Source organism: Falco cherrug, chromosome 2, assembly GCF_023634085.1.
Source record: "Falco cherrug isolate bFalChe1 chromosome 2, bFalChe1.pri, whole genome shotgun sequence".
Classification (NCBI taxonomy): Eukaryota; Metazoa; Chordata; class Aves; order Falconiformes; family Falconidae; genus Falco; species Falco cherrug.
Genome location: NC_073698.1, coordinates 46,289,947 through 46,314,533, shown reverse-complemented (window position 1 = coordinate 46,314,533; position 24,587 = coordinate 46,289,947). Strand labels below are relative to the sequence as shown.

General features: G+C 35.7%; 1 protein-coding gene across 1 annotated transcript in view; it reads right to left on the bottom strand.

Moving 5' to 3' along the window:
* Positions 1–24,294, bottom strand: part of SCEL (sciellin) — a 34,322-nt gene extending 10,028 nt beyond the window's left edge. The window contains exons 1-10 of the mRNA XM_055701777.1: positions 24,171–24,294; positions 17,416–17,489; positions 13,810–13,927; positions 13,116–13,178; positions 12,744–12,815; positions 7,377–7,445; positions 5,473–5,538; positions 4,126–4,191; positions 2,032–2,064; positions 711–782 (exon numbers count right to left, since the gene is read on the bottom strand). Of these exons, the coding sequence (XP_055557752.1) occupies positions 711–782; positions 2,032–2,064; positions 4,126–4,191; positions 5,473–5,538; positions 7,377–7,445; positions 12,744–12,815; positions 13,116–13,178; positions 13,810–13,927; positions 17,416–17,458 (602 nt within the window). The 5' untranslated portion in view covers positions 17,459–17,489; positions 24,171–24,294. The remainder of the gene's footprint in view (positions 1–710; positions 783–2,031; positions 2,065–4,125; positions 4,192–5,472; positions 5,539–7,376; positions 7,446–12,743; positions 12,816–13,115; positions 13,179–13,809; positions 13,928–17,415; positions 17,490–24,170) is intronic.
* Between the last annotated feature and the right edge of the window lie 293 nt (positions 24,295–24,587).

Below are 24,587 nucleotides of genomic sequence, written 5' to 3'. Positions count from 1 at the left end.
CTGGTCGAAGTCACAGATTCAAATGTTTGCATGGTTATTGCTGGTTGTTTTGAAAAATGTAACATTTTCATCAGCAGAGAACCTTACCGTTTTCTGGAATTTCAGTAAAAAAAAATAATTTTTTTATGTCTTTTCCACCAGTAGTTTTCATGGTATTCTGTACACTTTCCAAGATACGTTAGTACATATGCCATCTGACTCATACTACAAGAACAAGTCCATCTGTTTAAATGTACTAATTTTGTCACACTAAATGGTATATGATGGGGTTTTACTATTTAAAATGTTAACACTACAATGCACAAGTTTTGTTGGTTTTTTTATATACATACTAGAATGTAGATATTACCTCTCCCTTAATTTATTGAAGACCAAAGAAAATGTACTATATAATCTGTACTACTGCAATTCACCTGTTTCCAAATATTTGCAGCAACTATGTATGTATGCTGCTCTTCAAGATGCAGGCTAGACAGTCTGAAAGAATAAAAAATGAAACATCTGAAATAACTTAGCAAGTCAATAAGATGGAACTCAAGGTTTGTACTTCTAAGCCAATGGTTGGGAATAGATAAATGCTACATTTATCACTCACCAAATGAGTGCTCCAAATGAGCTATCAAATATGGAATTCAAACAAATTGAGTACTTTATATCACATTAATCAATGTTTATCAAAACATTGTGTTGAATATATCTGCTTACATTACCTTGCTGTAGCTGGATTGTCCACATCCATCCTTGATTTCTGAGGGGTCACCTGTTCTGATGAAAAGGCAGGTCTGCAACAGGAATGCAAAAACATACTTAAGGCACAGGAAGATATTTGGAAACATAACATTTAAATGGATTATCGTTGTAGATGTATTTCTTACAGGTGTAACTACAGTGAGTTAGGATTTTCTTTCAGAAACTTTTTTCTGTTTTTCTTTAAATTTATATGTATAATATATAAATATATACTATATTTAAATAATTATACATATAGAAGATATAGATAAAGAATACTTATCTAAAGAGCTATGCAATGCTTTAGTTTACTAGATTACTGCATCCACTTAGCCTTTTGAAAAATTAGTATTCCAAGACTAGCTGTTTTGCTAGTATGGATATAGAAATAAAGTGGAGCTTTTTTACTGTTTCAAAATTATTTTAGTAGTAAAGGAACTTTTGTATACTTTTCTACTTCCTATTAAATACATTTTACTTATTTAGCAAAGTACTGATTTGTTAAAAACTAAATAAGTAAATAATTATACTTTCCTATTTTTACTTATTTGTGTGAACAGTGAGATTGGTCATTGCAGCAATACTGAAATAAGAAAGGAAGAAGGTGGCTGGTGACTGGTACAGCTGGAAATGAGAGTTAAATGCTTCTTTAGAGAAACTTGCTGTTAGGATGGCAACTAAATCATAAGAAGTTGTGTATCTGTCTTAATTATCAACCATGAAATTACAGGTTGGTTAAGTAATCTTTTTCTAATTTAGACTATGTGAAATGTGCATTTAATTAATGAATTAATTTAATAAATTTATTTTCAAAAATTAGAGCAACCTTTGCAGACACTCAAATAATTTTGCTTTACATCAATTCATCTTACATTAATGCATTCTACTACAAGCTTTTGCATCTGGCCAGCTTTTTAATTTATCACTTCCTTTTCCTTCACTTTGCTCACACTTTCTTTTTTGCTCTCTACAGTATCAGTTTAGTATAAAGGATATTTGCATTAGCAACCTATATAACTGTGGAACTAAAATTCTGAAGCAGTTTTTATTTTTTTATGCAGTTACAGTTGTTTTTTCAATCTGAATAAATGTCCAATTAAATGTTCTAAACTATGTGAAAATAATTACATTTCTGCAAGAAAGGAAGTCTTCTTCATGCACTTCTGTGACCATCAAGGAACCCTCCCAGGTAAATTATACAGTCTTTGTATTATAAATACATGTAAAATAATAATCAAGGTTTGTGCATAGGAATGTGTTGCATTGCTAAATCTACTAAGAAGCAAATTAAGCAAGACATACGTTGTTGGAGCCTCTGAATTTTCTGAAATGGTCCTAGAGAAAGAAAAGAGTAAATATTTCAGAAACCAAGTTGCAAAATGCTACTATCGAAGCACTTTGCCAGATTTTTGATCAATCAACAGCCATGAATTTTACTTTCCCATCCTTCCAAGATGGTATTTTTGTTTGTTAATGTGGAATTTAACATGTTTAACTCAACTAGCACAATATTAAATTCTAATCATATTCTTGATACGTTACTAAGACAATCATTCTTCAATTAACATTTTCCAATCACTCTGTTCAATAGTGTTTTGTTTTCTAGCACACAACTCACAACCAAAAAACTCAGTTACAGTGAACTACTTATATTCTTAGCTTCGATTGCAATTTCTTTTAAGTGTTCTGTAAAGTGTGCTTAATCAGCTCAGAACTGAGGCAAAGCACTCTAGAAATTTACGTGTCGTGCTTGACTATAGAAGGCTAGAATCAGGTCTCAGAATCAGAAAAGGTAAGTAAATAAACTCTTGACTAAAAATACCCACAAACCTATGACTGCTGAACTCTCTTCCTAAGGACAGAAGAATAATCAGCCATTCTCATATTTGAAGAAAAGACTCAGCATTTTGTTCCATGTCTTTAAGACTGATAGTGACCTTTTACAACTGTGGCTATTAGCATCTATGCGTAAGCACTATTTCCTGAAACTCAGAGGTGAGTAAAAGGCTTTACTTTAGTGACTATTATTAGTTACAATAATAGTCACAATTTGAAATAGCTTTCACATCTTCAAAGCACTTTTAAAAGATAAATAAATCATTTAATGCCTATCACTGTTTAACCGGCTGTCCTTGGTGACATCATTGTTAGGTGATCCAGGAAGGGTCATGAAAGCTTCAGAAAGAATATGCCTGTATTTTGGTCTTCTCTGAACTATGAGGGCAGAGGAGTAACCGGATAATTAGTACTGAGGACACAGGAATCCCAGCTTTTTGTAGAAGCTGGGCAGATGCCATATAGAGGATGCATCCTATCCTGTGCTTTCAAAATTACCATGATCATAGTGATACACTGAAATGAAGCCAAATAAATTCATCATAGTTGGCATATCAAAAATATCTAGTAAGCACTGACTTAGAAAATAAACTTTAGCATCTAGGAGTTATCTTTCTCCTAAATGGTCAGTGACTTTGAATCTTGGCCAAACAGATGGACAGTACTAAACACAGAATAAGATTAAAAATAATTGCTAAACTTGGGTTTTAAGGATTCGTGCATTTATGTCTTCCAGTGGGAAAGATTCCATAAACTCCCTTAGCAATCATCTACCAAGGAGTTACACCTAGCATGACAATGTATCTGTTCATTTCAGTTTCATTTAATTTTCATCATGGGTATGCGTAAGACTCATGTTGGAAGTTTCCCATATTAAAACTAGAGAAGCACAAAGGCCATGCTGCTGCCAGAAGAGGACCTAAGCAAAGAATATCATGAAAGCTCAGGCATTAATATTTTAAACCATCCATATTATGCGTTTAGATGAGAGCACAAGAAATGTTGTCTGTTCTCTTTCTGATCTGTCAGAACGCAACAACAACTTTAGAAATTAATGTTAAACATTTGTCTGCAAGTAACTTTAGCCTGAGATTTTCTTCTAAACTATTTCTTGGACAGCTTACTGAGAGCTGATGAAACAGATGTTGAGGTTTTGTCCACGCTGTTAACCAAAAGAGCCCAGGGTTAGGTCCTGGCCGTCAGACCAAAGGGCAGCAATAGATTCCTGCCCTTATGGCTCATTGCTGTATATCAGATTTGTCTTGTGGAGATCTAACTGAAATAGTCAAAACCATGAAGAAAGCGTACAAGCACGGTAGAAAAATTATGGGGAGCACTTATGTAACCTCAAGTGGCCGGCATTTCTTATACTCCGACCTCAGTCAATGCTGGGTGTCAAGCTGCTAAGAACCCAAGGAAGTAATTAGACATGAGGTGCTTTCTCTTGCCATATCATTTTACTCATCAAACACAGTCCCTCAAAGAATCACTCTGTTAACTCACTCCCAAAATCAGCTCCAGCCAACAATTAGGAAATAACTAGTAATCATCAGTACTTACCCTTTTGTTTCCACTGTTTCTGTCATGGTCTTACTACTCGAAACAGGGGGAGGCATCCAAGATTGCCTGTCAGTGTTAACAAATAAATCTTTGAGTATTAGTTTAATGATATGGGGCTGAACAGCATACTATGAATGTTAGAATGTCAAAGCTGATGTAGAAATACCTGGAACTTTTCTTAAATTAGTATTTTGAAATAATCCATGTAGATACTAATTAGATTTTTTTTTCCAGATAACTGAATGGAATTGAAAATATAATAATTTTAATTATTTTGAATAATGCATTGTCTGACTGTAGGTGGTCTGTTCTGCAACTTGAATGGTACAAATAAACAAATCATTTATGGGAAGGACAACCAGATGGAATGCACAAAGGAAAGAGTGTCAAGTATCAACCCAAGAAACACATTCAGGCTGGTATTAGAGGTCACATAAACATCACAAGCACTTTCAGTTCTCCTTCTCCCCCCCGCCCCCCCCCCCCCCCCCCCCAGACCTATCAATCCAGCAATTGTTTGTGAGGAAAAAGAAGCAATTGCACCATAAACAGTGCAATTCAGTGGTGGCCTTTCACATCTTCAAAGAGCCTGAAGAGAACTACTACACCATAAACTGCCACCAAACAAGCAGGCTGCTAATATGAAAATGATGACATTTTAGTTTCTGCTTTCATAATTCTACTGATTACAATTATTATGCATGGAGTATGGAAGAGAAAATCACAAATGAACAAAATTCATGGCTGGGAAGGATGCATAAAAATACAGCTATGACCAGCAGTGTATTTTAAATTACAAATTAAAGTTATTTGTTCTACACCATGTTTTTATTCCTGCTCAGACAATACTATCTGAAATGCAAATTTTTAAAGCTAGCTGTGTATCATGCATGCAGAAAACACTGTAGTTCATATGTACTGCAACAGCACGGGGTCAAGCTGGGTTTATGAAAGGCAGCTCCTGCTTGACGAATGTGATCTTCTACGACAAGATGACCTGCCTGGTGGATGAGGGAGAGGCTGTGGCTGTTGTCTACCTGGACCTTAGTAAATCCTTTGACACTATCTCCCACAGCATTCTCTTGAAGAAACTGACTGCTTGGATGGGTGTACTCTACACTGGGTAAAAAGCTGGCTGAATGGCCAAGCCCAAAGAGTGGTATTGAACGGAGTTCAATCCAGTTGGCAGCCAGTACTCCTACAGAAAAAGCCAGAGCATGTAAAAGTTTAGTTCTTGAGGCTTGCTGAGGAGTTAGAGCATACTAGAGGAGAAAGTTGGTAATGTTTTTTCTTGTAATTGTGATACATTATTGTAGTGTAATGGAGTGCAGTGATGGTAATGAATACCTTTTCTTCTTGATTGGAGAAGTTGCAGTAGTGTTTTCGGATGCTGCATCAGGAGTCCAAGATTGTCTGTTAAAGAAATATACATAATTAATTATTTTTCAATAAGTTTATCATTTTAAATGAAAAAATTGATAAGAAATCGTATTTCTACTATGAAAATGATACAACTGTGTATGGTAAATGGTATGACTGTGTTTATATATGTCAACTGAAATTTTGGAAATATCTCAAAGGATACAAGATTTGGGACACCTTAAGGGATTCTGATGCTTGGAGAATAGATGTGTTTTTACTTGATATCTAAAGTAATTTCTGACTTCCTAAAACCTTGACTTCTGTACCTACACTTCAGTCTTTAACCACTAAACCACGAATTTTTTTTATTTTTCATGCTTTAAATTTTATGTTTCTTATTCAGTTATGTCAAGTTTGCTTTATTTTCATTATGCCTGTAAAAGGAGACTGTATTGCTCACACTCCTAAATACATAAATTCCAAGCCAGTGATTTTTCTCACACAGTTTGTCAGAGAGTTATTGTCTTGTCCTCTGCAGCTCTTAATGTAATGAGAGTAACTGAAGAACAGAGCTTTACAAATCATCTTACTGCTCTCTGGCAGGGAAAGGTATATACCATTTAAGTCTCACTTAAGTCCCAATTCAGAATTCACGGTAGGTCTATTAAAAAATCAGCTCCAGACAAAATAACAAAAAATCCAATTTATATGATGTTTCATGTGTCATCATCACCATGATTTACAACATAATGGTGAAAATCATAATTCAAAAGAATGACCTCACTTGAACTTTAAACGCCAGAGAGACTCATTTGCTCTTCAGAGTAATATCTCAACACTTTGCAAGATGACATTTAATTGCAGTGCTCAGTCTTCACTAGCAACTATATTCAGTGTAATTTATTACTGATAAAACACTACTGACATTGATAAAGGCACAAAGTGATATATTTGTCTCTTTACATTTATAAGTACGATGGCTGAGCTCTTCTGACTTTCATTTTTTAAAGAAAAATTTCAATTAGGTAAGAGCTGTAAGTTCTTTAGAAAATCAATTTTCAGTATTGTGTAGTCATATTACATGTATAAAGTGGTCATCTTTGAATCATAACAACTCTTTTAATAAGATGTCAAAAAAATTTTGCCAACTTATTTTAAATTTAAAATTCATTTCAAGCTGTTTTAAACATAAAACTGACCTTCTGACAAAATAGAAGTTTTCCACTGGAAAAATCAGCCTGTCTATGAAAAAAAGTATTTTCTATCTTTTGGTACTCAAGTTTTCCATTGGCAATTTTCAGTGACATTTTCCACTGAAAACATTAATTAGAATATTTTCATGTAGTCTTTCCTCAGAAATACATATTGTATGTATGTAGAATTCATGCAGAGAAGTGTAGAGCTCTAGAACATATCCATACCGAACTGTTTTCAAAGCACTGTTTTTTGTATTTAAAATACTGTGTTTCTTAAATAATTGCTATGTTGAGTAAATATGAAATCTGAGTTGAAGAAATAGGCATTTTTAAGGAAAATTCCTCTTATTCTAAAAAAAATATCTGAGAGACATCAGATTAATTGTCCTCTGAAGGACCCTTTTTCTCCTCTCTGGCTATATCTCTGAAAGACCCTTTTTCTCCTCTCTGGCTATAAAAATAGTCTCTGAAAACCCACATATAGATGTCTGCATTCCAGATGTCAGGTGGTGAAATGAAGCCTATTAGGCCATATGCGATACAAACAACTTCTCTATATATTCTAGTATGTGCATTTATTGAGAAGTTATGATAATATATAATGCTTAGAAGATAATGCCTGATAAGTTATACATGATACATGATAAATCCTAATACATAATACTTAGATGATAAAATTTCCAAAACTCATACCTGTTGCTTTGCTTATTATTCAGAGTTGGGGATGTATTTATTTTATCAATATCACTTCTGGCTGGAATTCTGTCAGAAACACAGAAAGTATTTACAATGCACACTCTAGATATTTAAAAAAACCCCAACAAACACTATCAATAAAGATGGAGTATCACTTTGCCCTGGGTACAGATTAAAAATTCCAAGTATCAAAATGGGTATGAACAGAAGCTGAATTAATATAAATTTAGTTCATTAATATCTGAAGAGTCTGAGTAGCTCACTGAAAAAACTGCTTTAAAACACTTATCAAATGCTAATTGATATACTGTATCAAGCATTATTGTTAACAGTTAATTTATAACAACACCTTTGAATTAGATCAAGATACTAGAAAGAAAGCAATGTTCAGGCAAGCAGTACATAAACTATACAATTTTCCTGTCCCTCACCATCCTGTGGGAGATGCAACGGTCTTGTTTTCTTTACAGCTTTTAGAGATCAATGCGATTTGAAAATACTCTGGTGTAAAATCCCTGACAAAGCATGGTACTGACCTACAGGAATAACACGTATCAAAGATGTTACATTATTTGTGCTTGAATTTATTTTATTAAGCCATGAAATTTACACTAAGAAACAACAACATGATTTTTCAAGCCCTTTATGGATTCTGTACTTGTTACCTAAAAGCCTTCCAAATTTTCACAGAAAATACCATGTAGCTATCATAGCTGAAACAGCTTAAGTACTTACTGTATTCCAACTTTCTTCTCATGTATGGAATATCCTTTAATAAGAACAGGGGGACTCCAAAAAGCACAAATATAGTGATGTACATATCTTAAATATTTGGTTAAAAGAGCTGAAACATATTTTGAGCTACAACTCTTTTACATATATAAATTATTTAATTTTAGTTCCTTCTATGAACGGAAGCTATAGATACAAAATAATCAATCCTAGAACTATAATCTAATAACATGTACAAAACATTTTGTATCCTGCCTTCAGCCAAGTATCACAGAATACTGTTGTTTTTAATAAAAAACACTCAGGGTTGCTGTGGGACTCAGTCTGCACCAGCACATGCTCTGTGCTTTCTTCTGACCTTAAATTTACTTGTGCAAATGACTATGTCGTGTCACAGGCAGCTCGTGACTGTGACCAGCAGTTACAGTTACTCAGAAGATCACTAGAGGTCTCGCTAAACTTGCTAGCATTACTGTGGATACAAACACCAGCGTTTCTTTTAATTCACAGCTACCGAATGAACCAGTGTTTCTTTCGTGTTTCATTTCATATTTTCAAAATTCAGCACAACACTTTAAGTAGTTCTTTATTTTCCCTTTTTAAAGACTTAAAGGGTCCATCTGGCATCCTATTACACTGCTCCCCAATGTAGCAGAAGCTTTGAAAAAAGTGAAAGAAGAAAGCTAAGTATAATATTAACTTCTTGTAAAACTTCTCAGCTTCTTATAAGCAGTGGTCAAACAATACCCTCTGTGTGCACACGGAATGCTTTCTCCAACAGATGCCTTTGTATCAATGATCTGTTTACCCACCTAATGTTTTTCTGAACCAATTTAAACTTCTGGCTTGCACAATATCCTGTGGTGATGACTCTTACAATTAATATATGTGTTAAGGCAAAAAATAATTCTTTTTTTCTTCCTTTATATTTTCTTTTTTTCCTCTCTCTCTCTCTTAAAAAAAAAAAAAAAATCATTACCTAAACATTTTATAGGGTATCTCCCCATTCTTACAGTGCAACAAACAGAAAGCATTCCTTCCTTACTCACTTTCCCTATACCACAGTTTTTGAAGCTGGGGAATCTTTGCCTCTTCAGACATTCTGCATATGAAAGCTATTCCATCCCTGGGATCCTCCTTTCTCAACTTCTATATTTTTCTGGTTCTACTGTAGTTTCTTTACATACATGAAATTCTGCATGCAGTGTTCGAGATGTGCAAAACATGATCATACCATGTTTTTGGTTTGGTCTCAGTTCCTTTTCTAATAATTTCTACCATTGTAAAGGATTTTTTAGATTATTAATAAAGCAAACAATGGAAGTGTCTTGTTTGCTTCAGTCCTATCTCTTCAGATCTAATTGCCACAAATGCAGTTAGGTTTTATTCTTGCTGGAAACTATTCTGGACTTAGTAGCATTTAGTACTTGGAAAAACAGAAAGGTAATTTTCATGGTCACTGTTTGATTTTTAAGTTTTCTCCCATCTTTTGTCAAATATTTAGTTAGTTTTTAATACTAAGAGAGAAAAAAAAAGGATAAATAATTTTTTTCCTCCTAACCAGAAAGGCTGGTTGTGATTATCTGCACAGTGCAATTGTCTGAATTATGTAGATCTACATGCCAGTACAAGTATATGTGCATCTGCTGCCATCAAGCTATGGATTTATGTTAACAACATCTGGTGTTTTCTTGTGCTTGCAGCCAATGGTGCAATTGCATGTAGTCATCTGCAGCATCTCTCTCAGGTCTCCTATACTGAAACTGATGTCCAAATTTTGTAGATATGGGATTAGGCAGAATTCGTATCGACAATACCTTTTTTGACCATGGATATGGCAGTATCCAAGAAGCAAGAAGCTATACTTAATATGGCTTTTAGATATGTCTTCACTGTCACATTCACATGTGCAATGAAGAACCCAAAATTACTCCTATACACCTCAAATATTTTATTTTGGATTTTTTTTTAAATTAGAATTTCAGTGACTATTTTGACATTTTGAAAACAAGTTATTGAAGAGACATTCTTCCAGATAGATCCAAATTCTTTAAATTCTTGTCTTTTGGAATATTGCAGTTATGGCCAGGAGGAATGCAAAGCAGAATTGTCAAAAGATGTTCCAAAATCTAGCTTGAAAACAGGTAACTCCTAAAGACCTTTTGCAGGATAGAAAGCTACCATTTTACAGTGTCTTAGCTAGACAAAAATTCCTTTCAATATAGACAACATGACTTACAATAATTCTGTAAACAGCTCTGAGAGATTTCAAATACCAAGGTAATTCTTCTGAAGAACTGTCTACTAGAAGCAGTCCTTTAGACTGTATTCTGCTTTCCAGGAACATGCTCCATCTTCAACTCTACCTTTTAGTTTTGAACAGGAAAAAGGTTGAATGCTTTTTCACACAGATAACTAAACAATATAGCTGTTCTGCAGACTGATATGTTCTAAGCTTGGAGACTTCTGTCCTATGGTTATGCTTGCCAGAAATAATTTATAAGAAAATAAGGGAATCGTACTGGGTGGAGAATATCCTTCACAGAGGATGCAGAATTACCAAATTTGACTGCAAGGAATAAAAAGGTGCTAAAAGAAAAGACATCACCACACCCTTTTATGCCTTAGGTTGCAAGTTGGAGGAGATGTAGAACACGTGGTCATCCCTTGCAGAAGTGCCTGCTGGCAATGGGTGTGGACAAATTAATCCTGGAATGGCTTTATTCCACAGTTTTGAGAAGACCGGTAAAGAGTGAGGAAAAATAAAGAACATGACTGCAGCTTCCTCATTGTGGTAATTTTAAGGTGGAATCATCATTATTCACTCCATTTATGGACATATTCCACATTAGTTATCAGAACTATATAACCTTTTCTTTGTATTCTCTGTCATCTGCTGCATATTAAGAACCTTTTATGTTAGGTATTTGTGTATATGAAAACACAAAACAGTCAACTTGCAACCTAAAATAATTCAGACATCTTAGTATCTCAGCATAAAGCAAAACCATATAGAGTACAAAAGGACAATGCTGTTCAGGGATACTGTAGAAACTGGAATTGTCCTATGACTTCTAAATTAGTAACCAGGGCTTCTATGCACAAAAATCAAGCCTTAAAAATTGTTTTGAAGTCAGTGAGCCTGTGGACAAGAGTGACATAGCTGATATATTCTACTTGAATTTCCAAAAAGCTTCATAGAAATTTGCTTTAAAGGTTCTTAAATAAACTGATCTCCCATGTAGTAACAGAGAAGGTCATTTCATGAATAAATAACTGCTTTAAAAGTAGGAAACGGGTTTGGAATAGATGACATTTTTTCAGAGTGTAAGGGGGGATCTGTACAAGACCTGTGTTTTTTCATATATTTACAAATTCTCTGGAAAAGGAGAGTGAGAAGATGTTGCTAACGCGGCAGTCAAATGCCAACTGGCAAGGCTTTCAGAAGTCATCTGCTAACATGTCAGATTTCTAAAATGTCAGATGACATTCAGTTTTCTTAGAAGCAAAGTAATGCCTACCAAGAAAAATAATTGATCCCTGAACCAGCAATTATTGCTCAGGAAAGAGGTCTTGGAATTATACAGATAATGTTATGAAAATGAAAGCTCTATCCTCAGCAGCACTCAAAAGAGCTAATTCAATGTTATGAAGTACAAGGGAAAGAATAGGAAATGAACCAGAAATCAGTTATACTCCCCTATATATACAACGTCTGTACGCATCTTAAGTGCCTGTGTGGAGATTAGGACCCCAGATCAAAAAGACTAATATGGAAATAGAAAAGATACAAAGAAGAGAAATAGGTAAATTGAAGCTATAGAATGGCTTCCTCGTGACGAGTGAACAAATACGGCAGGATTCACTGGCCTGCAGAAGAACTGACAGAGGGGTGACATCACACAGCTCTGTAGTCTATTCTGTTCCGGACTTCTATGGAGAAGGTAAATTTTATGTAACAATTTATTGTTGTTTCTTACAGCAGAAGTAAAGATCATCAAACACAGTAACAGTGCTAAGATCCAACCACACAGGTGCACTTCTCCCACAGTGTGCATTTAAGTGCTAGTACTCATAGTCTCAGCGTATTGTAGATATCAGATATTAATTTTGAAGGTGCAATGCAGAAAGACTCTGTAAACACAAGCATGGTCATGTCTTAACTCACCAGAGGTCAAGACTGAAGAGGACTTTAAGATTAAGCACCTATATGATAAGCATACAATTCTGCTATTTGTAGTGATAATGGTATGAAGTGGTAGCAAGGATTTGCAAAGAACTAAGGGTTTAGCCATGTTGTGCTCAACCATTGGAGATAGGACTTTGATTTATAGTTCAAAAAGCAAGAAACTGGGGAGGAGTGGTTAACATCTGTGCAGAGATACTTGCATTTATGAGGACCAGAATACACAGAAATTGATACAGAAAAAGAAGAGCAAGATGTCAAAAGAACTTTTTCTCAAATCACATTTCCATTTGTCTCATTGACAATTCATGCAAAAATCATTTGAAGTCTTCTACTTAGACACTTAATAAATACAAAATTTTAAAATCTCTTGATGTCATCCATTTTTAAGACCTCTCACGGGTATGAGAATCACAAAATGCAACATATACAGAAAAAAGCCCTACCTGTCCAAGGTAGTATCAGACCTGTATCGTCCAAGTACAGCTTTCTGATCTTCCTTTTCATTTGTGCTACTGCTATAAAAAAAATTAGAAATGCCACTTTGGTCACTGTTTTTATTAAACAACTCATCACCAATAAAACAATATATAAGTCTCTAATTAAGGTATCATACAGGTTTCAGACAATCCGGGTGTCAGCAGATTAAACGCTACATCGATTGCAATGATCGACTTAAGAATTATTGACATCAGAGTCAGACTTACAGTAGAAACATGCGTAGACTAGAATGGAACATAGCAAACTTTTGCTATAAATGGGTTATAGTACGTAGTTTTCTTTGGCAATATCATTAGAAAGGTGTTCAGATACTCTACCTGTGTAGGCTATCTTGGGACTTGTATTGATTAAGTACAGCCCTTCCATAGTTTTCATCAGCACTTCAAGCAAAAGAAAGACAGTAGTTATTTAAAATTTGAACATTAAAACCATAAAATTATTTCTTTGCAAAAGATTCCTGTCCTTAATCAGATTGCACAGCTGTCCACTACCACCGTAACCACATCAGCTACAGATCTCTGCATTAGATGACTCCAGACATTTTGCAGTAAGAATTACCTCTTCCTATGTGCTCTTCATGGACAAAATGTTGAGGGTCTGGTCTCCAGGTCGAGTTTCTCCTGTAGCACAAATGCTAGTTTGCATTAGACTAGATTTCAACTGATTCTGACCTAAGCTCCTTAAAAGAATTTGCCAAGATTTATAATTTTCATGCTTGTAAAAAGAAAAAGTCAGATCATAGTCTTGCAACCTAAATAGATGAAATGTGGGATTTTTCTTGTAGAGCAGAAGCCTGGCATCTCATTAAATGAAAAACATAGTTAGTGAAAGTCCAGCAAACTAATACTTCCAAAAGGCAATCAATACCTCATCAAGATAAACAAATAATAGCTATTTGATTATATTAATGTAATTCTGGTTGATACCATTCATGAAAAAGCAGTCACTTCAAGAAATATACTTGGCATACTGAACTGAATACAGAATAAATGTACTTCATATCTTTCTTACCTTTCCTCTTCAGGCCTCTTCTTTATCCAGCTGTTATCTTGCAAAAGGGTCCGTCGTTTGTTAATGTCATGAGTAGACTGTTGTCTGCTTTTAATTGCGACAGAAGGGCTCTTATTTTCTGCAAATGCAAGTAAGTATGTCTTGAAAATGAACATATGAGTTAACTTTGGAAACTTAAGTACTATTAGGTTGAAATATGTAAAAGTTTAACACACATTGAATCTTCAGCTGTCACTCCAGTGCAGACCACTTGCTTGCAAAGTCTGTGGCTTGATCCCTTTGACTTTGAAGGGACTGCACAAGCCTTGTTTACCAAACTAAATTCAGTTTCATCTTTAACATGAAACAGCTTTGTATATTTTTAATGTAAACAAATATTACAGATCTGATAAAGGAATTCTGAAATATACAGACAACAGTAATTCCAGGAAAGTCAAACTAATGAATCCTGTTTCCTGGGGTGTTGTCTGTGGTTTTTGTGTTTGCAGATGTGTGACAGGATGCAAATTTCATGAGATGATCACATGGTCCTCCACCTACATCCAGCCAAACATGTGTGGAATTTCAGGTTTCTCAAAAGGGTTAGACTCCCTCTGAAACTTTTTCCTCAGTGGCTGAATGAACAAAGTCTCTTTTCTAACCAGCTACCTAGTTTTATTGAACTTTCAATAAAGCAATACTTTCAAGATCTATGTCTTTATGTCAAATTTAACTAAAATTGGTGTATGGTTTCAAAGGTTGTTAAGAGGGACAGACAGACATGCACACTCACACAAGATATGAACATGGAAGCCTTATTTTCTTATGAAATCAGCCTAAAATATCTTTGCCCAACAACACTGATATTTAGTATATTGAGGAACTAACAATACAATGTTGACTTGATTTTGGAGAATATATATTCCTCACTGTGTTAGAAGTCTGATGTTTATCGGCTTTGGTTTCCCTTTATGAGGGGTCTGGCCCAGAAGTAAGCAAAAAAATATCCATTGACTATTCTCCAGTACTCAGTTTTTTTTCTTCTCACCTACGTTTCATATCATCAGCCTGTTTGAGGTGAGGGGAATATTGTTGTATCATTTTAACATTCTCCTTTAAAATGGAAGACTGGAAGTTGAGCCTAAACAGAAACTTCAGTTGTGAGACTTGCCCCAGACTTTCCTAGACAAGAGAAGGTGTAAAGTTAAATATGCAAAACCTTTGTCAATACCAGCCAATTAATCAACACACTGACTGATGAAAAATATAGAGTTTCTCAGATTTTCCTTTAGAGACCTCAATGGTTTTCTCCATGAATTCCTCACTCTCTGAGCATTCACGCAAAAGGAGTTCAACACCACCAGATTTCAGGAGATATCACTATCTGATGTTCAGTAAGGACATTTGACCATAAAGATTGTGTATAGAAAGACCACCCACAGAAAATGCATGCAGTCAGTATTACGTTATTAGTTAGAGCTGTGTTTTGGCAATCTGCTATGATTTATAAGAAAATCTGTGGCTCTGTGTTAGACTAGCTCTCTCCAAGACAGCTGCTAGAGAAGTGACAAACATTTAAGAAGCATGGCTGTACATTTGCTGTCTCTTGGCCTTAATGCCAAGGTTTGGCTTTCTTTTTCTAAGCAGCGTAAACACAGCCCTTTGAGACATTAAGAAATGAGCAGGCACATCAAAGATGAGATTTGTAAGAACGTGCTTACAGTCATAGTAGATTAAGAACAAAAAGTCTATCCTCACTTCATGATTTCTGCATCAGCCTGTTCAGTGCCAATTGAGCTATTTTTTATTTTAAAAATATATATTAAAACCTGGCTCTAAAGACTCCAAAAAATGAAGGCATCCTAACCTCACCTACATAGCTCCAGTGGTTCATAAAAATATCTACTAAAATAAACATTTCTTGCAAACCAAAAAGAGGTAGGACCTCCATCAGTTTAAATAATAGTATTGTTTTTTAGTCACTGTCAAGAATGGAGATAGTTGCAATTGGTGAACAAGACCACATTACGTGCATTTGCTCTAAGTATTTGCTGTTTTGAATGTACTGATACTATGAGTAATGACTGGGATATAATAGGAACTCGGATAAACATACATAGATAGAAAAAAACTTTGCAACATTCAATAATCAAGGATTTGAATGAAGATCCAGTAGCAAAAACTGTTCCTTCCCATTCTGATAAATATTTAGATATTTTTAATTTTGTGCAGTCATTTGCACTGGGGAAAAATAAGTTAATTTTCAAAAATAGGAAAAAGGTAAGTTCAAGTATATACATTCCAGAGATAATACCTCTACAGCAAGGATAGCTGATGGCAGCTCATGGGGTGGAAATTATTCCAGCCTTCCTTTCATACTAACAGTTTTAGCCAAAGATGCTTTCAACTGTCTGCAGTATGTTTTAATCTGTGCTCTAGTGTCAGCCATAAACTGAATCTTGAAGAAAAAAATCTTCAATGATGCGAACATAACATAAATAGTTCTGTATATTCAAGAAGTACTCAGTATATATCCAACTATTAAAATTAATCCTGCAGGTGCAATACTGGCTTTTTTCCAAGAGCATTTTAGGAAAAGTTACTACCTATGCAAAAATCTCGGATTTCACAGAAATCATGCTTCGCGCAAGCAAGGTTTTGGCAAATCTTCAAAGGCAGTAGCCAAGGAATACATATTTTGTTTTCTTTTCAAGAAACATCACAATTAATTTGCTAATGCATGAGGCCTTGGGTTTGCTGAAGAGTACTCATTTCTGGTCTAATTAATTGTCTACCAAGTTTTGGTTAAAAAAAATCAATATAGAACTGATACAACAGTTCAGGTCACATGATCACAGTCAGATAGAGCTTATCCCTTTCTTATTTTGGCAATAGACAGTTTATGCCCTTAACATGGTAGAGCCAAGCAGCTCCATGCTGTGGCTGCAGCCATTTTGGTGTACTTAAACCTGGCACATCCCACCCAAACCATGTCCTCATGTGCCTCAAAACCTTTCAGTCTTTAGAAGTATTTTGTAGGTTACGGGCAAATGGAAAATTTCATCATGTTTCCAGTTTCCCTCTGGTCACTTGTCTGCATACAAACCACACTCCAGCACTCCTCAAGTTTCATCCCTCCAGTGGAACAAACGAACACATCTGACAGTGGTTAGCTTTCCCCTACCCTCCCCTCATTCTAATTTTCCTTAATTTCTCCTCATTTCCCTGAGTGAGTCAAAGATATGGTGCTGAGATCAATGGATGCCCTGTCTGCCCACTGCGCTGCCAGCCACCGTGCTCCTGTCAGGTTTCTACAGCAGCTATGGGCCTCAGCAGCATGAGCCACCATCTTGCACCACAGTGCCTGATTCTCCAGCTCCACCACACTACGCTGCCCAGCATGGTGTTTTGGCCTGAGTCCCTGCCAGTAAAAGTTTATGCTCAACACTGCTAGCTTTGTGTCTGAAGCAGGTCCTACTGTGGATCTAATAACCTGCCTGTCACTGCCAAAGAGTGGCAGCAGGCCCTGAGAGGGAGCTGTGCAATGGGCATGGCAATTCTTAGAAAGCAGAGAGGCCGTGCCTCAACATCTGAGTGCCCTGAGAGCAGAAAATGAAGGAGTATTACCGCTTTGATTAGGAGACTGTTTTCGTATGCTGAAAGCTGACATCTTGTTCAGCGGGTTGTCCTTCTGTGGGAATCTAAAAGCAAACAAAAAAAAAAAAAAAAGGAGAGTTGGCGGTGAGATTAAGAATCAGCCCCAAAGCCAGTTTAAGTTTGGTTGCCACTTTGATCACCTCTTCGCACAAGTTTAGTCCGATAGGGTGGAATGACCTCGTGCTAGCTGCAGCCCTCTTAGAACTGAAGCTCAGGCATGGCAGTGGCTTTTCCCTTCCCTGGTGATGACTACGTGTACACCTACCCTGCACCTCTGCCTGCCGCTGCCTCTCCCTCCTGATCCTTGTCAGGACCTCCTTCCCTGATAACACGAGGGGTGGTGAGAGCCTTTGGAGGGCAAGACAGAGTAATAAAGAATGGGGTGAGGTGTTTAGCTTAATGGCAAGATGTTATCAGCCGGTGGCTCAGAGCCGTGCCTTGAGCACATGCGGGTTCACCCAGCCCCACCGACTGATCTCACAGCTCGGTGGCCTGCAGCTGAACGGGGGTCCCGAGTAGATGCGGTCCTTCTGCCCTGCAGCAGGTTTCCAGTCACTGACTTCTTCCCTTATCTGAAGCCAGGTTAAAAAATGAGCCCCCAAGACTGCTGATTTAGAAAAAATAATATTTATTATCTGGGAGGTGAGCCAGTCAAAAGATTTCACTTCAGGCTTGGAAACTGCATTTTGAATATTGGCTTTCCCAGAGAAAAACATCAAGCAGAACATAATGACATTTCAATGACAAGAAATTCCCCTTTAAGTAAAAAAAAAAGCAATCCTAATATTGATTTAGTAGTGGGAACAAAACTGACACTCCTTAGCAAATGGATTCCTTTTTGAAAAGCAGCATTTTCCAAGAAAAAAAAAAGTTAAGCTGGAAAGCTCCCATTCAGCTCCACTGGTCAGGCTGCTAAAATTTACTAAAACACCAGAAAACAGTTTTTGTGACAGAAGCAGTCACTAAAAATCAAACATTCCTGGTTCTCTGGGTAACACAGTTGTCCTGGCTTTTTTGCAGATGTAGGGTGCATTGGCCACTCACGTAGGGTAGAGTGGATTGAGAGACTGGAGCCTGTGGCTGTTTCTTTACCAGTGGAAGGTGAAGATGTTGAATTTTGACAAAAGCTTAGCAAAAATACTAAAAGTAATACTGATAATAAACCATATAAAACTAGTGGATGCCACAATGAATTGCACTTAGAGCTGGACAATTGCTAAAAAAGTTGACGATTACCAAGAAAAGAAAGCAAGAAACCAAAACCTGGATGTAAACAAATACAGACGTTTCTAAAAAGTAAAGGTACAAACACAAAACTAATATTTGAATCCAAAAGTCCATATGTATCTTACCCAGCTGTGAAATTACAGATGTTTATAAGAGTTTAATATTCTGGCATGTAGATTGGAAGGCTCTGACCCACACTCCTTTCTTTTAAACTTAGTTGTTGGTATCAAGCATGCATTGGCACAGTCTGTGTAGAAAACATGTGATAGCTGGATCTGGTTCCTACCCAAAAAAAAATATGCTCAGGGCTATGGTGAGCCTTATTTATTTTGCAATAGGTTATAAAATATCTTTTAAAATTACTGACAAAAGGTTTTAAGTAGATATGCACTGAATTTCCTGGAAACTCTTCAGGAAGGTTATCAACCTCTCAGTTTAATCAATCTTGCTGTAAATTTTCCTGAACTGTCATAACATGATAGATAGGACTCTGATTTATTTATGTTTTCAGCTTAGCAACAGCTGGACATTTGATACTGGTTTGTTGGGGGGGTTTGTTTGTTTGTTTTTTTATTTCAGTCAGTCCCAGGATAATAGCTTGACATTTCAGTATGTTTCACAAGCAACGAGTGCTGGCACTTCTTCATCTGGAGAAGAAGCAGTAGTTTGTACGGAAGGAACTTTGATTTATTTTCTAACAGAGACTTTTAAAGCTATTTCCTAAGAGAAATGAATCATGAATTTTTGAAAACGAAACCTTCTTTTGTTGAAATTAAATGAAATGTGGTCATTCTAAGGCTTAGAATATCTTGTTAAAAATACACATTTTGCAATTTAAATATTTGTCATTAAAAATTACAGGAAACTCCTACGTAGACTTCATGTTACACTATAGCCTTCCTTTTTATAGATTCATGATGGAAACAGAAATTTCTCACAGAACTGGCAAGGTAGTATCATACACCTTTGTCAAAATTAAACAAGAAAGCCTCAGACTTTTGTTCTGAAATACAATTTTTCACCAAAGTAAAAAAGCCATACATTTTGAGGCTTGTCTTTAAAATGTACAGAATAACCACAGATTCATTAATGACACTAAGACCCTGAAAAGCAACTGGAAAGCAGGTTTGCAACAGCCGTTTCTATCCATGAATGACAGAAGAAAGTCCAGCAATTGTGTTTGTTTCATCCTCCATAATTTAATTAAAACTGTGTTCTGTCTCTTATCCTATATTCATTTTTAAATGTTTTTAGAGCAAAACAAGATTTCTGTTGCACATATGTACAGCATCCAGAATAAACTACTACCTAGTCTTGCAGTCTGCAAGTAGTATTTGTAAATGAATATAAAAAACAGGCACACTCCCTTTTACAGTCAACACTGCAAATGTGCCAGGTATTCTGAAATTTTACACCCAGACATTTTAGTCCTACAGAATACTGCCATATTGTCCTCAAGGTTGACTTTTTGCTTCCAAACTTTCAAGTTATATATCAAAGATTAATCCATTAAAATTTAAATCACACATTAAAAAATATCCTACTTTAATCTCTAGCACAGACAATCAAGAATCGTCAGGGTAAGATTTAAATTTTCAGATATTAGAAATAAAAAGACTCTTTTGTAGAGGCAGATACAACTCATCCAAGCACTCTTTTTTTGGGCTTCACTATTGTGACTTGTGTGTGTGTCTGTGTACATGGAAAGGGAAATGGACAGAAGACTGTGAGAACCACATTAGTTTAAAAACTTCAGCTCATAAAAAACTGGAACCGTCACATTATTCACACAGGTCAGTGAACTGCTTATCTTTAGCCGATAGTTCAAGGAAGATAAAAAAAATATGTTTTAACTTTGTAAATGAAAATGTGAGAAAGGAGTTATAGGCTTCTATAGTATACTATAGTAGTAAATTATGCTCTGGCATTCTTAATAAGAACTCAGCCACTGAAGCAAAACAACTCAGCTGGAATGCAAAACAAAAACAAACAGGAATGTAGCTCCAGTGTAATTTGAATTTAAAAACAGCGTCAGGAAACTTTAAAAGAAAATTAAAACTGCCCCAGCCAGTCCGATGAGCAGTTCCCAAAAAGTTTTAAGACATGCAATCCTGGATTCAGACCCTCCCCCATTTTTTATGAAATCCAAATACAATCCCAAAGAAATCCAGAAAAAAATTCAGACATGACTTCAGGGAAAGCGAAATGCCCCTCCAAACTGGTAGCAAGTTATTCAGAAAGCAGCACAGGCCTCCAATTCTATTTTTATCACAAATATCCAGATTCACACTTCTACATCTCCTTTCCACATCCTGTAGTGGCCAATCAGCAGAAGACCTTACACCTGCCTTAAATTCTCAAAGCTAGACCTTCTAGTTTTCAGCTGGTCTGAACACACCCATTCTTCCAACAGAGTCCTCTTGCCTTCCTTCTTCTGTTCTTGGCTGTAGCTTTCCATGTTACTAAGTTTCACATATATACATTGCTGTATTAAAAAAAAAATCTGTAAGAATGATACAAATATTTCCTGTAAGAATCATGTTTTCCACATCAGATTGAACTAGTTAACAACCAAGTCTTTGTTCTTTGGCTTCTAGCTACAACAGTGATTAAGATCTTATTTATAAATATTCAGTTTATATATATTTTGCTTTTAATAAACAATATTTCTTTCCACAGCTTAGAGGTACCGCATATCACCACACTGTATAATAGGTAATTCAACACAGTAGATGTTGAGGGAGTGTCAAGGAAGGTAGACCTTCTCTTAAAAGTCAAAACATTTGTTTTTATAGGGGAGTTTTTCATATAAAGCATTGCCAAACATCTAACATATCAACATTCCTACTATTATTAATGAACTGGATGATACAAAACGTTGTAGATGAACAAATAGTTTAAAACAAAAAAGTTCCAGAATTTTCCTGTCTTCCAGATTCTCATACTGCATTGCTAAAGCAGCCTGGGGGGTATAGAAACCACAGAGTTTGGCATGTCCACATAAAATGCCAGCTGGAACAAACAGGTTTCTTATACATGGTTCTGCATAGCCACAGCTTGCTCACTACTGTTTGCTCCTCATCCTTACAGTTCCAGCTTTTCAGAAACATCTAATATCTACCATATGAAAAAGAAAATAGACATACTTTGTTCTTTCCTTATCCCAAATATGAAACTTTCCACCAAAAATTCATCTTTTAGAAGGACTATTCTGCTCTAAATTAAGCTGAACATCATTATCTTGTGACTAACCAGAGCTCAATATTTTAGAATTTTTCCATTACAAAGCTAATAAAAGGTTAGGAAATAATTTTCCACATCCTTCGTGTTTTGACCCATTTGCTTGCTTTCACTGCAGTCCAGGAGGAATTTTGAATAGAATAACTATTAGTGAGAGAATAAAATGAAGGCTTACTTCAGCTTTACTTTTTGGATTTGGTCTTGGGGTTTTTTTCCATTTTAACTGTTAATGTCAATTCTATACTACATGGCTTATCTTTCATTTTTATGAGATGAATGTGGAGATTATGACATTTTAAACAAAAACACATTTGATCCTACTTAATCACAATTATGAAGCACACTACAGTATTTCCTTGTCTTCAGTTAACTACTTTCATGTCAGGTCAGCAATCTTTGTTATTTTCTCCATCATTTCTCTTGAATATAGTAAGACCTAGATGTGTGAGCAAGCAACTGATTAAAGTAATTCTGAATTGGTACAGGATGAAGATCTCCAAGCCTTAGAAATAAGGCACTGGGAAGATACATCATTACAGTTATTCTAGATAGACTTCCATAAGTATGTGAGGTGAAATTTTTCTTGTTTGGAAGTCAATACCAATTTTGCTGTTCTCTACATCCATCTTTTCTTCCCTCAAATATCAGAAGTGCTGTGACTGGGCTGTCAGATCTGTCCACCTATACTTCAACTGAAATAATAATTTGTATTTCTAAGCATTGCTTTACTTCTTGATTGCAGATAAAGGCTGGTTTTCAAATCAACAGCCCAGGCCATACCATCCTTCACACTTCCAACCTTGCTATTTCAGTCAAGCATATGATCTCCACAATAGCCCTAAAGGCTCACTCTGTCAGGTGCAGATCTGTATGTATAACTGGTGCTGTACTTTATTCCCTAAAAAATGGTCAACAGTATCCACTGCCATCACTCAAGACTTTAGGTCAGGACATGAAATAGAAAGAACAGTGGTGCTGCTAACTCAGCACATTACCAAGTGTGTATTCAGAACTTAATGAATAAACACTTGAGTTAAACAGAATTAAAAGTAACACAATTCTCTTTATTTGGCAATTAGTTAGGCTTTTATCCTTTTGCTGAGGACTACATATAAAAATATCTACATTTATTTTACAGACATCAAAGAACAACAAAAACATGTTCCTAGAATGAAATTTTTTTCAAGAGTTATGTATCAGAGCAATAACTACATAATGCATTTGTAAATGTCTATAAATAATACATTGTGTTTAAATAAGTATTCCACTCTAAAATTTAGGCCACAGAATTAATAACAACTCTCACAGAGAGTAGGAATAATGTGTATGTTTGTAAAAGAGAAAACAGGCAAGGTTAGAAAAGGCAGGGTAGAACTAGAGAACACATGAACGTACAACAGAAATCATTCATCTATTTGTAGCTGAAAGAGCTCTCAAAACTGGTTTTTCAAGACGTGGGTGGAGGAGATTCTGTTTTGAACGAAATTAAGCTTTGGAACTGTCACTAATGTAAAATCAGCTGCTAGGAACCAAAATTTGTAGTGTTTTCAAATTAGAAACATATGAGGTTTAAAAGACTTCTTTTTTTAACTGACTGTAGAAGGGGGTAAGGGGGTAATAATTTAATTATTTTTTTTATTCAACTCTTTCCTTTCACTTTGCTAGATTTTTAATGAAGAATTTTTCCTGTTTATACATGGTTTAAATTCGTGGTATAGATAAGTCTTTGTATCAAACCAGAATGGGTATTTTTGCTACACCTTTTGCAAAGGTGAAAATGAAAGCAAAGTATTGCTTTTTTTTTTTTTTCCAAAATAATATACTTGAAGAAAATTCAAGTAAATGAGATTTTAGTACTCTTTATTTTCAGATAAAAATCCAAAGAAAGAATAAAGAAACAATAAAACCAACCAAAGAGCAGAAATTATATTAAAACAGCCATTCATGAAGAGGGGTCTGAACAGTGAGTTTATCATCAGAAAAATAGCACTAGAATAAAGTAGGATTAGCAATATATTGTCAATAGTGAAGTAATTAAGATAGTAAGGACAAGAGATTTCAGAAAGGTCCAGGAAATCTGAACACCTAAACTAAAACATTTTAAGAGCTGGATTTTCATAGTCAAGTTCTCCACACTTCTTGAAAATCAGATCCTTTGGAGCGGGACCCTAAATTGAACACGAAGAAATCACAAAACATCTGAAAATATAGGACTCTCCATACATGGTATAAAACCCCGGAAAAGTAAATGTCCTTACCTGGGTATGGTAGAAGTTAGTGTCCTAGTGTGGCTCAGTGTGATAAGTCAACCTGGGGACACCTGGAAGTGAGGTACAGCCAAAGCAGTCAGAGAGCTGAACTGTTTTTCCCCATACAGCTGTCTGAAAAGTCAAGAGATTTCTCCTTTAGAGGCTGAGTCACTTAAGGAGGAGGTAGGAGGTGTGGAAAAGGGTGGCACCTTGTAGAAATACCAGATCAATTAAAAGTACCAGTGACCTGTTACACTCCTGTGCTTGGTTTACTTTTCAAGTGCAGCAGGGCTGGGTTTCATGGAATGAAATGCTTTTGCAGACCTTGAAACAGAAACCCAAGCAATTCCTATTTGAAAAAATATACTACACTCATTTGGATTTTTCACAGAAATATACATTGCAGAGCTATAGGGTTGCCTCTCA